Source organism: Hemibagrus wyckioides, linkage group LG20, assembly GCF_019097595.1.
Source record: "Hemibagrus wyckioides isolate EC202008001 linkage group LG20, SWU_Hwy_1.0, whole genome shotgun sequence".
NCBI lineage: Eukaryota > Metazoa > Chordata > Actinopteri > Siluriformes > Bagridae > Hemibagrus > Hemibagrus wyckioides.
The window spans coordinates 7,152,105-7,167,229 of NC_080729.1; the positions used below are offsets into that span (position 1 = coordinate 7,152,105).

The following is a 15,125-nucleotide window of genomic DNA, read 5'->3' on the forward strand; positions in this document are numbered from 1 at the left end:
TTTTTTTCTTTCATAAAATGTATACATTTTGTTATTTATTATGATAATAATAATAATAATAATAATAATAATAATAGGCGGCACGGTGGCTTAGTGGTTAGCATGTTTGCCTCACATGTCCTGGGTTCGAGTCTCGCTCCCACTCACTGTGTGTATGGAGTTTGCATGTTTTCCCCATGCTTGGTGGGTTTGCTCCGGTTTCCTCCCACAGTCCAAAGACATGCTTCTAGGCTGATTGGAGTCTCTAAAAATTGCCCGTAGTGTGTGATTGCGTGAGTGAATGAGTGTGTGTGTGTGCCCTGCGATGGGTTGGCACTCTGTCCAGGTTGTATCCTGCCATGATACCCGATGACGCCTGAGATAGGCATAGGCTCCCCGAGTATAGATCGGATAAGCGGTACAGACAATGAAAAAAAAAATATTATTATTAGTATTATTATTATTATTATTATTATAAATAACAAAATGTATACATTTTATGAAAGAAAAAAAGAGTAATAGAGTTCATGTTGTTGTTGTTGTTATTATTATTTAGATTTAGATCTACAATGCGTGTCTTTCAACTAGGGGAGAAAAAACAAAGTACCTGGAGAAAACCCCCAAAGTAAAAGGAGAACATGCAAACTCATACAGGGTGGAAAAAGGAATCAAACCCCCAACCCAGGAGATGCTAATCATTACACCACCGTGCCACCTATAATCATCATCATCATCATCATCTTTAGTAACAACACTGGGCACAAGGCAGAAAAATTCACGACAGATGGGACAGCAGTCCATTCTGCACAAACACATTCACACTTTGGGGCGGATATGCATATGTCCACCTACCTGCATATTTTAGACAACTGGAGGAATCTGGAAAGCCCAGAGAAGACCAATATAAACACGGGGAAAACATACACAGCACCTCTACACCTACAGTAACCTGAGCTCTGGGACCTTGGGAGATGTGAGGCTTCCATTTCAGTTTGAAAAAAAAATCCAAAAATCATGTATACACAAGCAAAATTAAAGTCTCACTGATGCTTCGTGTTGTATTATACAGTATGTCATATTTGGCCGACCAAATGCTACAAATATTCCTTGCCATTTCGGTGAGATGAATAATAATCTGTCTTTCCTGCTCTCTTTTAATTCTATGACTTTTCTATGAGTGTACACACCTCACCCCTTCTTTTCCTTTTTGCTTTACGTGTTGGCACCACAGCTTCCTGTGAGAGATTCTTTCCATTTAGATCGATTCTTCCCGGTCTATCACCTGCATCACTTCTCTTTACTCTGGATGAGGAATGAGAGTTGTGGAGAAACACTCATTCCGCAAACACCAGCCAGCGAAAGCTCACTTGCACTTAAAAATGACTTCTTAAGCCATTGAATGTGGCTTGATGAATCACTTCAGTATGGGATACCCCTAGTGAGTCAAAATGACAGGACCCCCTACTGATACACACACACACGTATATATATACACAGACACACTTCCTTTCTATTTGGATGACTGTCTCACATTCATGCTGCTCTGAGTCATGATATGGATCCACTGGAGGAAAGCTGAACAGTGTCTCACCTTCCATGCTTGACTAAAATGAATCAAACAGTAGAATGTCTAATTAAGTCAGACCCCATGAATCAAGTTTTGGAAAAGAAAGAAAGAAAACTTTCATTGCCAAGCCTAGAGCATTAGTCTTTGCAGATGGGATACACAATAGGCTCTTATGAAAAATGCGCTGAGTGAGTTTGTGAGGTTTTAATTTAAGGTTGCGTGTTGTTTTTGACAAACACTAGGAGAGGGCAGGGTGTGTGCGTCAGATGGCAAGGCTGTTTGTGAGTAACACTGGACACCTGTGCTAAGTTGGCCCAATTCGACAGCTTTCACTGGGATCGTACTTCTTTGTTTCTAAGAATACCACATGGAGAGGGAAACTCTACAGAAAGTGTAAATAAACTTGGGCCAATTGCAACCCAGATCAGGAGACCATCTGTGACTAATAAAATCTTAAATCAGAAAGCTTTCTGTGTCTTAGGATGGGAAAATATTTGAGTAAGCTTTTAGCATATGTTATTGGTATGAAGTCTTATATGACATGAAAAGGGTGGTTTAGATTATTTATTATGGCCAATGAGAACATGACGGGTCTCCAGAGGAGATGCAGTGCCCCCTACAGACCCAAATGAAATATTACATGTGTAAGAAGATCTTTGGACGTTCTCACGGATCCTCCTGCAGTTGAAAATAAAATATGAACAATAACAAATAAAGGACAAAGAAAGAAAGAAAGAAAGAAAGAAAGAAAGAAAGAAAGAAAGAAAGAAAGAATATAGTCAAGGACACACACAGAAGACAGACCAAATAAATAAATAAATAAATAAATAAATAAATAAATAAATAAATAAATAAAGGAAACGTGAAAAATTGACATTTTAAAATTATTAAACCTATAAAAAGATAAATAAATAAATAAGTAAATAAACAAATAAAAGATAAATAAATAACGGAAACATGAAAAATTGACATTTTAAAATTCTTAAACCTATAAAAAGATAAATAAATAAATAAATAATAGAAAAAACTGACATTTTAAAATTCTTAAACCTATAAAAAGATAATTGAATGAATGAATGAATGAATGAATGAATGAATGAACGGAAACGTGAAAAATTGACATTTTCAAATTATTACACCTATGAAAAGATTATGATATGACTTCGGGATGGTGTAGCCCTACAACATCTAGATAAAATAAAAAAAATAAAAACATTTGATTAATACACATTTTATGTTATTCGTTGTGAAAGGTGATTTATTTTTATTCAGTTGTTTGTTCATAAATTGTTTGCGAGATAAAAAAAAAAACGCCCTTAGTGCCGACCATAGAAGAGAACACGCTGTCGCAAACTTCAGTTTTTACGACCATCGTGTGCCTTTTGACGGCCATTGTAACGGATTACGACAGTAAGAAAATGGCGGAGGAGGAGCGGAGTGCTGAGGCTGAGAAACTCAAGGAGAAGGCGAATAATTACTTTAAAGGTAAAGTTAAAACGAGTGGCATTTAAAAGGAATAGTCGCTTGACTTAAGCGTGACTGTGTGCCGTGTTATGGGTAGGAAGGTGTCTGTGTTCTCACAGAGCCTGACGCTTGTGTTAGGCGGAGTAGTTAGCCTTGCTATAGAATTCTGGAGTCACGAAGCCGGCAGGTTAGCTTACATCCATTTACAGCCAGCAGAACACTGTAATTATACCCAGGGTTAATATCTCCTGACGGCGGAGAAATGTGTTATAACGTGGCTTTGATTCGTAAAAATAAAAAAATTGATTCCCCTATATAACGGAGTCTGGAAGGTGGTGGTGTTATCCAGCGTGCTAACTAGCGTGACGTGACGGTGAGTCGTGTTAGGTTGCTAGCGTCGCTGTACTCTTATACAAGTTATTGAACTCATATCGTTTACATTATTTATTAACTATACTATTACACACACACAGAAAGCGAGAGAGACGCTCAGCAGGTGTTGCTTGAATGTCACCTTTTATTGTTATAGTTACAAATCAGTTCGAGTCCAGAATGATGGTCATTCATATTCACGAGGCGAGCTTTAGAGTGGACTGAAACATGCTTTAAGAAATAAATCGAACTTCCAGAAAGTCTTTTGACTCGCATTCTAGCTCCTATACAGCTGCCATACATACACATGGTCCTGATTTCCTAAATGAAACATTAAGTCGTATATGTTGATTATATTCCGTGGCCACGTGATGAGTAAGTTTACGCATTAAATGCTCAATGAATAATGGGTTTATTAATCCTTTGCGAGTTTTCCCTTTTCGAGCATCGAAAAGTATCAATATTTATCGCTTTTTGTGTTGAGTTGTTTTATTTGTAATTGCACGCCCTGCGATGTGAATGTTGCGCATGCGCATCCTGCGACGTCGATACTAAAACGATATATCGTGCAGCCCATTGCCATTTTAGCAATCTGCGGTTTGTAACTTGAATTTACTGCTTTATTTAGCATCTGATATTACACCCAGGGCCGATTCCATTCAATTTAATTACCTCCGAATGTGAAAAAGGGGTTGCCTTTTTTTGAAGGTGGAAAATGCTATTAGAGCTCTGAGTAGCAGCCGATTCCTGATATAGATCGAAAATGGATGTCCTCACAGTAACCAAGCCGACTTTTGCCAAGTCATGTGGTTGTATTTTTTTCTATTATTCCTCTTCTTTCCTGCTGCTGAAGGGATTCTGGCAGACGCTCCAATCCCGTTCACTCCCGCCAAAATTGAAATTTTTTCATTTTTTGACCAATCTGCCCCATATTTGCAATACATTTGATCAATGCCACTCTCTCTCACTGAGAGTTTGATTAAGTCCATCCTCTCCCACTAAAAGGTTGACTAAACCCACCCTTTCCCACTGAAAGTCTGATTTATCCCACCCTTTCCCACAGAAGGTTTGACTAATCCCACCCTTTTCCCACTGAAAGGTTGACTAATCCTACCTGCTCATGTGGAAACTTTGACCAATCTCATTCGCTTGTTCAGACACTCTTCACCAATCTGGCCCATTCCTGTGGAAAATATAAGACAATCCTGTCTGCTACTGGAAAGCATTTGTTCAGTCCTGACATAGGTTTGACCAAATTTGATTTACTTTTTTTTTTATTATTATTATTATTATTATTTAAACCAGTACCAACATCTTCCCCTCCCTGTAGATTCTTGATATCGATCTGGCATGCTCCTACAGAAACTTAACAAATCCCAACCAGTTTCAAATCTTCAGTTACTAAGCCCATCATGCACATCTGTGCTTAACAGCATCTTGATGTTCAGGCCTGTGTTCATGTTCAAGCTCCACAGGAAATCGATCAGAAGGTTTATAAAGCCTGAGTCAGCCAGCTTAGCCCAGTATCTAGACAGATCAAAATATCTGGTGTCATATCTTTGTATTACGACAAACTATTTAATATGTTTACACCTCAGCTAATCCTGTCTGGCTGATGAGCGGTGTGGTTTACGAACACCTGCTTTAACCCAGCTCTATCGTCCAGCTGCTGTCATTGCCTAGATAGTTGCAGATAAGCATAAATGTGCCACTGGTTCCAGCAGTTTGCACTTTGTTCTGCACTGAATCTTTATCATGTTAATAACAGTAACAATTTGTGACTGTTTATCAAATCAGCATTATGTAGCGTCACTCGAAAGAACAAAGGTAAATGCAGACAGGCAGATCCTCATTCTTCGGCTCTTCCTTTCAGAAAAAGACTACGAGAATGCGATCAAGTATTACACTGAGGCGCTGGAGCTGAATTCATCCAATGCCATCTACTACAGTAACCGGAGCCTGGCATACCTGCGCACCGAGTGCTATGGCTACGCCCTGGCAGATGCCACCCGCGCCCTGGAGATCGACAAGAACTACATCAAGGGCTACTACCGGCGTGCAACTTCCAACATGGCGCTGGGCAAATTCAAGGCCGCGCTTAAAGATTACGAGACGGTACTTTTATTAAAAGGCGACTTTCAAAACGTAGATTAAAACTGTGGTTGGTTTATATTTCAATTTGTTTAACATTAGAACAATTATTGTCTATTGGTATTGAAAATGTTGAGAGATATTTCTGAAGGTGCCAGCAAGATGTATGCGGTTGATTTTTCTTTTTTTCCTCTTTTTTTTTTTTCCCCTCTCGTCCTGAGTCGTGTTTCACTATTTCCTCTAGCTGGTTTATGGGGCACAGTAGCCTAGTGGTTAGAGTCTCTGTTTGTGTGGTACCTCCAGGGTTGGGGAAATTTTTCCGGCCTCCACCCTGTGAATGACTCAGTGTCTGTGTGGTGTGTGTGTGTGTGTGTGTAGTGTACTTGTTCTCTCTGTGCTGGGGGAGGGTTTCCTCTGGGTACTTCAGTTTTCTTCCCCAGTCCATAGACATGTGATGTAGGCTGACTGGCATCTCTAAAACGTAGTCCTAAAATGTGTCCTGTGATGGGTTTAGTCCCCTGGGATAGGCTCCAGGTTCCCCCATGACCCTGTGTAGGATAAGCGGTACAGAAAGTGGATAGATGGAGTGATGTTTCGCCTTACATTTACATATTTAGTCAATTTATTCTTTGCATATTTGCACACTGATAAAAGCGTTTCATCTGCTCTCGTCTTTGACACGAACAGGTAGTGAGGGTGCGACCCAACGACAAGGATGCCAAGCTGAAATATCAAGAGTGCAACAAGATAGTAAAGCAGAAGGCCTTCGAGAGAGCCATCGCCAGTGACGAACTCAAACGTTCAGTAGTGGATTCATTAGACATTGAGAGCATGAGTAAGTAGTGGTCTCTCCTGCTCCGTCATTATTTTTAAAAACATCTTTAGGGGGGAAAAAATGATTGGCTTTCTAAATGTTCTCCTTTGCAGCAATTGAGGATGAGTATATAGGCCCTAAACTGGAAGACGGTAAGGTCACAGTGAAGTTCATGAAGGAGCTGATGGAATGGTTTAAGGACCAGAAGAAACTCCACCGGAAGTGTGCTTACCAGGTAAACCTCACAACACGTGTGGGGAATCAAGTCCCTAATTTGCTGTCTCACTACCCATCTTGTGACTCGTTTAAACTTGGCTCGTGTTTCTTATTCACTGACTCATAACTCTACTAACTTAACCACAAGAAAAAAAATCCCATCAGAAATTATTTCTGAACTCGTCAGCTGTCTCTGTAGCAAAAAGCCAAAAAAAAAAGCCCAGTGGGTTTTTTACTTGTTATATTTTATCGATTATGTTTAATATAGCCCACAAATGTTTTCAGATTGCATGAAAAATTATTTTTATTTAATCTTGATTAACCCGCAGAGGTCATGTTGAGTAAGGAGTCACTTTAACAAGGTGGTAAAACTATTCAGTGTGTATAATGATGTCTAAAACCTTTTCTCAGTGAGATTTTCTCACACAAGTTGCGTGAGAATGCACTATGCGCTACTCTTACACTGTGCACTATGTACTCTTCTGTCTAATGGACGAATTTTAGAAGATCAACGATCTTATTATAGCTGTTTCCCAGTGAAATGACAAATGATGTCAAATGCACATGCTTAACTTTAGCAGAATACACTGAAATATTTAAAATGCTGAAAAATAAATCATACAATGTGAGCCAATTTAAGACGTTTATAAGCTCTTGTCCACCGAAGTGTCGAAAGCCATCATGGAAGTTTTTTCTTATCCAGCGTCAGTGCCTGATAGCCCCGATCCTCTTCTGCTGCATAAGCAAAATTGCGAGGGTCAAGTGTCCAACATTCCATACTTAATTTTTTTTTTTTTTACTTACCTGAAATACACTTGTTGGAATTTTCAGGCTGGACAAACTGCTTACACAATTAATACTACAAAGTTACACAGAATAGTGTGCCATTTGAGACCCATCTGTTAGAGTGCTACATGTTGTAGTAAAATGCCTAATCGGTTCAGTGTGCAATCACATAACAGCTGTTAAAAATGTCGGACTTTATTAGATTAAATCAGACTTCACCATGGCATAATAATCCCAGCACTCATCGAAGACTGAACACTAACAGACTCTTCTACACAGTACTTCATACTCTGCTGTTTGTGGCCTGCTTTCCAGATGCTGGTTCAAGTAAAAGATGTTTTATCCAAATTACCAAGTCTTGTTGAAATTACATTAAAAGAGGTAAGAGAATACAGTTTGGTGGGGGGTTTTTTTGGTGTAATTTTGATCTAAATTATTATTATTTTTTGATTCTTCTACTCTCAAAATAGTCTTGATGTTGCAACTACTTTCCTTGTCATTATTCCAGACAGAGAAAATAACTATCTGTGGGGACACACACGGCCAGTACTACGACCTTCTAAACATTTTCGAGCTGAACGGCTTACCGTCTCCGACCAACCCATACGTATCCTTTTCCTATGATCTCAAAGCTTTTAAAGCAGATGCTGATTCCTCAGGGAGATTCAGGTCTGTTGAGGATTAGCCTGCACCACTGGACATGATTTGAAGAGATGGAGGGGGGGAAAAAAAGCATATAGCAGTCCATGACTGGAAGTGTTTTCTTATTTGACTCATCCGTTAAAGTAAATGGAGCTTAGTCCAACCTTGGGCTTTGTTACTTCTGTTTATCCAATTCCATGTAATATTATGTGACGTTAGCCTAGTGATCCTTGTTGTGGTAACAATCAGACAACACAACATGACCGTGATCTGGATTTAGGTCATCAAGAAATGATGACAACCAGATCAAAGCATCTTTATACATTACAATATGGTTCTCTCTAGTTAAATTCATTCAGGTAAAGTCATTTTTTTTTTCCAACTCTGTGTCTTGTCAGTGAAGGATTCTGACGCAATCCAAACAACAGGTTACTTACAACTGAACAAAGTGCTTCTCCACTACAGCTCTACTCAATCCATGATCTAGCTAGCAATTATCATATAAAATAATCCAGCTAGCAATGTAAAAGCTAAAGTGAAAAGTATTAACCAGAGCAAAATGATATGTTCTGTTTGATTTGTGACACTGAAATGAATCACCTTCTTAATATTAGTCAGCATCATTACTGCTGTAGTATACAATCTGAAAAACCATCCTTGCCTCTATTTCACACTCTGCTTATTGTTTACTACGTGTACGAGTCTTAACCACAAACTGCAGTTGTTCAACGGTGACTTTGTGGACCGTGGCTCTTTCTCAGTAGAGGTCATTCTCACACTCTTCGGTTTCAAGCTCCTTTACCCAGACCACTTCCACCTACTGAGAGGTGTGCTCTGCCTTCAACATTTCACTTCAGTTTTTCCACATAAGCACACACTCGCCCTTACAGAGTAACCGACTAACCTCCGGTTCATCACTAGGTAACCACGAAACAGATAACATGAATCAGATGTATGGCTTCGAAGGCGAGGTCAAGGCCAAGTACACGGCGCAGATGTTCCAGCTGTTCAGCGAGGTCTTTCAGTGGCTTCCTCTCGCTCAGTGCATCAACAACAAAGTGCTGGTGAGGAACCGTTACGGTTCATTTCATAACAATGCTTGTATCTGCCCTAATCTTTAGCTATAGACAGCTCAAGAACTATTGGCATTCTTAGTAAAGATCAGTTTAAAAATATATGTCTATAATCTAACCTTTATTTATTCATTCATCTTAACCGCGTTATAGGTAGTCAATCGATATCTCAGGGCACCTCGCACACAGACATTAATATCTAGAGTAGGCAATCCAACCACTGCATGCAGCCTGAACACTGAAATCCAAAAATCTGCCCTGAGCTCAGAACCTGTACCAACAGGATCTAAATTTTAATCAAATGTGCTTAAATATAACTTTTAAACAAAACTACTTCACACCTTTTTATTAGTTTCGCCTTTAATATGTCACTTATCTGTAGATAAAAGCAGTTTGTTACAATACCAGTTTTATTACACATACTTACAATTAGTGAATGCACTGAAAGAGAAATTCACAGATCTACTATATACACAATGGATATGCAATACTTATTTGTTTTATAAATTGATGCAACAATGGCTATGGTTTCTGGTTGGAACCAACATTTTTATTAATTTTCTACGGAACTATGGCTCTATAACACGGCAAACGAAAATCCTTATAAAATAAAGAACTCACTCTTGCAGTCCTGAGCTGAACAAGTCAGTGTATATCATCTGATTTAACATAACTCCAAAATAAAGATTAAAACGTTTTTAATAAACTGACGTTATTTATTTATTCAGTCAGTCTGCTTTAGTACTAAAAAGTTCAGTCTTTAATTTTCTTGTTATCATTATTAAGTGTGTGCTTGATGCTTTTTGCTCTTGCGCTGAAGTGTGTGTGTGTATGTTTTAGGTGATGCACGGGGGACTGTTTAGTGAAGATGGTGTGACCTTAGATGATCTTCGAAAGATTGACAGAAACAGACAGCCTCCAGACTCGGGTAGGAAATCAAACTGCACTGTATGACTGTATGACAAATTAAGTAATATGTTTTAAGTTGACTCATTCTGCCTCATTTTCTTTTCTCTTTCCCTCTCGCCACATTTCTAAATGTCCCATCAACTGTCCAGGTCCTATGTGCGATCTCCTGTGGTCAGATCCTCAGCCGCAGGTCAGAGTCTACTCTAATTTTAAAGTTATGTTCTTACTGATAAACTGGTTTGCTGAGAGTAGTAAAATATATAAAGTTGGCTTGTGGGATATAGTGGATGTTTTGTCCCAGCTTGCTTTTTATCCTTAACAAAGGATCACACCTCCTTCATCAAATCTCTCCTTCAGAGTGTTTAGTGGCAATAAAACTGATTTGTTGTCAAAAGAGGAATGCTCATTGTGCCACCCACGTTACTATGGCAACCAGCAGTAGGCACACCTACTAGCTATTTTATACCTATGATTGTAGCTTTCCTTGACCTCATTTTAATAAGCTAGTAATTCGTACACTAATATCATTTTAACACACTAGTCATAAATACAAACGTAAAAGGAAATAAATCAAAATGTAAGTGCTCTTTTAATGTGTTACGTGTTCATTTGTTACTTGAATGTTTTGGTATTGGGAAGCCATGTCATAGAAAAAAATTTTTCTCTCAGTGGATATTTAATTGAGGTGTCTTGTGGCATCATTTGATTCACAGGTTATGTTAACTGAAATCTTTTAAACGTGATGATGTGTTTCAGAACGGGCGGTCTATCAGCAAGCGTGGCGTCAGCTGTCAGTTCGGGCCTGACGTCACCGAACGTTTCCTGGAACAGAACAAGCTGCAGTACATCGTGCGCAGTCATGAGGTGAAGGCCGAGGGCTATGAGGTCACTCACTCAGGGAAGTGCATCACGGTGTTCTCCGCACCCAATTACTGGTACAGTACTCTTTTATTAACATGACAAATTACTTCCATTTTTCTGTCTTCAAAAAATATGACCACCATCTGAACATATACTATATATACCCACACTGTCCACTTTAATAGAAACACTGACTTTAACCAAGGTGTGGTTGTTGGTGTGAAACATGCTGAGTATTTCAGAAACTTACTATAGACTTCCTTCAGATTCTTCACACACAAGAAATTTCTTCTGGTTTTTTTTTTTTTTTTTTTTGCACCATTTCATGTCAACTTTAAAGTCTGTTCTGTGTGAAAAACCCAGGAAGTCGGTTTATGAAATAGTCAAACCAGCCCATCTCATACCAGCAACCATACCACGATAAAAGTCAGAGACCACACTTTTTCTTCATACTGATGTTTGATGAAGCTGGAGCTGTTGTGTGTCTGCATGATTTTGAAAAATGCATGAATGGGCAGGTGTTCCTAATAAAATGGATGGAGAGTGTGTATATCTTGTATATAAACGCACTAACGTAAAATATAACATAGGATGAAATTTAAAATGAAGAATTTATCAAGGATTTATTGGGATCGGACATATTCGAGAATCAACACGTGCTGCTTTGACGGTTCAAATCTAATTATTTATCATTGACTTAAAAAATATTTGTGCTTTGCGTTACACACAAATATCAGGAACATTTTCTAAATCCTTAAGTAGATATGCAGGTCATTCAGAATTAAGTTTATTCTAAGGTGAAATACTGGTCAAATTATTGCATTATTTGTGACTTGATGTAAGCATCCTCTCTTTGTCTTTCTGCCTGTAGTGACCAGATGGGTAATAAGGGAGCCTACATTCACCTCAGGGGATCTGACCTCAAGCCTGAATTCCACCAGTTCACTGCTGTGGTTAGTATCTTCACACTTGACATGTTTGATTTGGGATATTGTTTTATTTTTGTAAAATTTTATGATTCAAGGTGTTCCGACTTGTTGGGCACTTTCATTTTTCCAAGAAAAGCAATAATAAAACACGCAAGATTTAGAATAATCAAAAACTTTACACTACATTCTCTCATATGTGAGCATTTGTATAGCTTCCTGCTGTGATGCTGTAAGTGGATGTAGCTGTGATGATTCAGCCTTTTGGCTGTTTGAAGGTGTCAGTTTCTTCATCAGTTTCTGAACTCGCGCACCTTGACTATTTCTAGTATATTTGCTGGATCTTGGTTTTATCTGCAGCCGAAAACCCCAATGTTCAAGCTGTCATAAATTCCCAGTGCTGATGCTAAGGAGGTCTCCTCTTCAGAGTTTAAAATGCCGTCTTCCACCTTGAGACCTCAAACCTATTATGAACTCTTGTGTCTTCAAAATAAAAAATTGAAAATCTATTGGAATCAGTGTAGTGCAAATCATCTTCACAAAATCACTACTGTTGTTAGTTGAAAATAACTGGGACCATGTCCTTGCCACCTGTTACCCAATTGGCCAGTCCAGATTCAAGTCTTTGTTCATGAATGAAGATCCTCCTTTCTGTCCCTAATGCTAAGTCCAATTTCATTGAGGGGTTGTTGTTGTTGTTGATTCATATAAAAAAATTTTTAATGCAGTGTGGTCAGACTTACCTTTTTTTAATCAGTGCTAAACTTTACAAATCTTATCATATAAAATACATACATAGTCATGCATAAAAAATCGTCATGCTATATATGAACCACTAGGTGGTGCTAGAATACTATCATCCATACATAATGATGTGTATATTCATAATGACGTTACCTCCCGTTTAGTGAGTCTTAAAACACTTAATGTAATGCTGAAAGACAAATTATTATTAAGGTTATTAATAATTCTTAAACACAAGCATGATTATTAATGTTTGTGTAAATCATCTACATTTTGTTATCATTATCAATGAGGATCTTGCTTTCCCTTAGTTTTATTTAATGCATGATGGGTACAACGCTGTTATCCATAGATTTCCATGACTAACGGCCCGTTTCCTCCTGTCTCCACAGCCTCATCCGAATGTTAAGCCCATGGCATACGCCAACTCGCTGTTGCAGTTGGGAATGATGTAGAGGCTCCAGCCATCTCTTAGCAGCCGTTACTCTCTCAAGTCCACACCAGTCCCTCCAGACACGTCACAATTGTCATTCCCCCCCCCCCCCTTAAAAGGAATTGGTCTTCTAATGCACACAAGCACTCAGTGATCAGATCTCACTACTTGGTCAAGCAAGGAGATGACCTTTTGCGTGTGCCTAGCTGGAAGAATGGGGGGGGGGGGTAAACAGGACCTCTGTTGCTAATCCGTTTTAATTCTGATGTGTATCAGTCCATTATCCCCTCTGTGTTTATTTTTTTAAATCCAGTATTAGCAGTCTGAGCTATAGAACGCAATGAGCTGGATTGTACCAAAGACCTGGGGTCATGTGTAGCAAACGGCTTGTAGAAAGATGGTTGAGGGTGTCTTTTTTTTCTTTTTTCTTTCTTTCTTTTGCACCCTGCCATTAGAACGAATGTGGATGAGCCGCTTGATGCATTAAGATCCTGAATTAGGAATATAAAGTGTCCTCCTGTGTAAAACTGCATTTGTCAAACTCGGTTTATTTGAAGCTTCATCGGGAGGGACGACAGCGTGTGTTTCTGTAATTCTGTAGCAGTGAAATCATCCTGTGCTACTTGGGTCTTTGTAACCGACTGCCATCATGCGTACATCTCTCTATATTGCAGAGCCAGGCCGAGTTGGGTCCATTTGTTTCAATCCGTCGTATAAATGAGATCACTGAGACAACTGTACAGCCTAAACACGCACACTAACTTCTCTTCCCTGTAGTTACTCGACTGTTTAACTCTCTCCACACGGTTCTTCAGTATTGTGATGCTTCACCGTCCGTCTGTACTCCCATCTGTCTGCACCAACCCCTGTTTTTTCTACCCATCTCGCTCGACTGAAGTGCACTGGAGATAGCTGTAGTCCCCTTTCCCCATCGTACGATTGTTTAGCTGAAGTCCACCTCCCCCTTCCCGCCAGTGTGGATTTGTGACAGAACATGACTGATGTTTAGAAATCTTAAAACGCACAGCAGCCATATCCCATGCCCTTGACTTTTTAGATAACGTTATATACACAAATGTGTATGTATATACAGTATATACTGTAACAATAAAATCCCTGTGTACATGTTTGGAAAAAATTATTGAATAAAAAAAAACAAAAAAAAAAACAAGCTTCATTATAGTTGTATAGTAATGTTGTCTTTTGGGAGGGAGGCAGCCATCGAGGTTTAAAAGGAGAATAATTAATATTAATACATTAATATGTTTTTAGAATTTTAATTATTTTTTCATTATACATTTTAAAATGGGATAAATTTGGATAAATAATTTTCATTAATGTGCTGAAAATAACTAAATGCCAAAGCAAAAAAAAGGAAGTGTGTTTATTAATTTACCAGACTGATCAAAAAATAAATAAATAAATCCTTAAATTGGCAACTTGATTAAATGAAATCTATAACACATTTTATAAAACCTGAAGAGGTCTGAATATTTCCTGTACGTTCTGTGTGTATTATGTATTCATAATATATACAGATCAGCTATAACATTATGACCACTGACAGGTGAAGTGAATAACACTGATGATCTCCTCATCATGGCACCTGTTAGTGGGTGGGATATATTGGGCAGCAAGTGAACATTTTGTCCTCAAAGTTGATGTGTTAGAGGCAGGAAAAATGGTCAGGCGTAAGGATTTGAGTGAGTTTGACAGGGCCAAATTGTGATGGCTAGACCACTGGATCAGAGCATCTCCAAAACTGCAGCTCTTGTGGGGTGTTCCCGGTCTGCAGTGGTCAGTATCTACAAAAAGTGGTCCAAGGAAGGAACAGTGGTGAACAGGCGACAGCGTTTTGGGTGGCCAAGGCTCAATGATGCATGTGGGGAGTGAAGGCTGGCCGGTGTGATCCCATCCAGCAGACGAGCTACTGTTGCTCAAACTGCTGAAGAAGTTAATGCTGGTTCTCATAGAAATGTGTCAGAATACACAGTGCATCACAGTTTGTTGTGTATGGGGCTGCACTCCAGTCAGTGTACCCATGCTGACCCCTGTGCACCATTGAACATGCCAACAGTGGGCAAGTGGATATCAGAACTTGACCATGGGGCAATGGAAGAAGGTGGCCTGGTCTGATGAATCACATTTTTCTTTTACATCACGTGGATGGCCGGGTGCATGTGCGTCACTTACCTGGGGGATACATGGCACCAGGATGCATTATGGGAAGAAGCCAAGCCAGCAGAGG

General features: G+C 39.1%; 1 protein-coding gene across 1 annotated transcript; it reads left to right on the plus strand.

Annotated features, from left to right (window-relative positions):
• The first annotated feature begins 2,925 nt into the window (after nucleotides 1-2,925).
• Nucleotides 2,926-14,048, plus strand: ppp5c (protein phosphatase 5, catalytic subunit). Its single transcript, XM_058419018.1, has 13 exons — nucleotides 2,926-3,031; nucleotides 5,256-5,497; nucleotides 6,161-6,308; nucleotides 6,401-6,522; nucleotides 7,605-7,670; nucleotides 7,798-7,896; nucleotides 8,653-8,758; nucleotides 8,853-8,995; nucleotides 9,845-9,932; nucleotides 10,063-10,103; nucleotides 10,670-10,848; nucleotides 11,646-11,727; nucleotides 12,837-14,048. Exons 1-13 carry the CDS (start codon nucleotides 2,965-2,967, stop codon nucleotides 12,897-12,899), a joined length of 1,446 nt encoding a protein of 481 aa, XP_058275001.1. The 5' UTR covers nucleotides 2,926-2,964; the 3' UTR covers nucleotides 12,900-14,048.
• The last annotated feature ends 1,077 nt before the right edge of the window (nucleotides 14,049-15,125 follow it).

Excerpts from the sequence above, each read along its gene's own strand:
- ppp5c (XM_058419018.1), top strand. The coding sequence starts at position 2,965 with ATGGCGGAGGAGGAGCGGAGTGCTGAGGCTGAGAAACTCAAGGAGAAG. Across the intron at positions 6,523-7,604 it reads ACCGGAAGTGTGCTTACCAG|ATGCTGGTTCAAGTAAAAGA; the intron begins GTAAACCTCACA and ends CCTGCTTTCCAG. Across the intron at positions 10,104-10,669 it reads GGTCAGATCCTCAGCCGCAG|AACGGGCGGTCTATCAGCAA; the intron begins GTCAGAGTCTAC and ends GATGTGTTTCAG.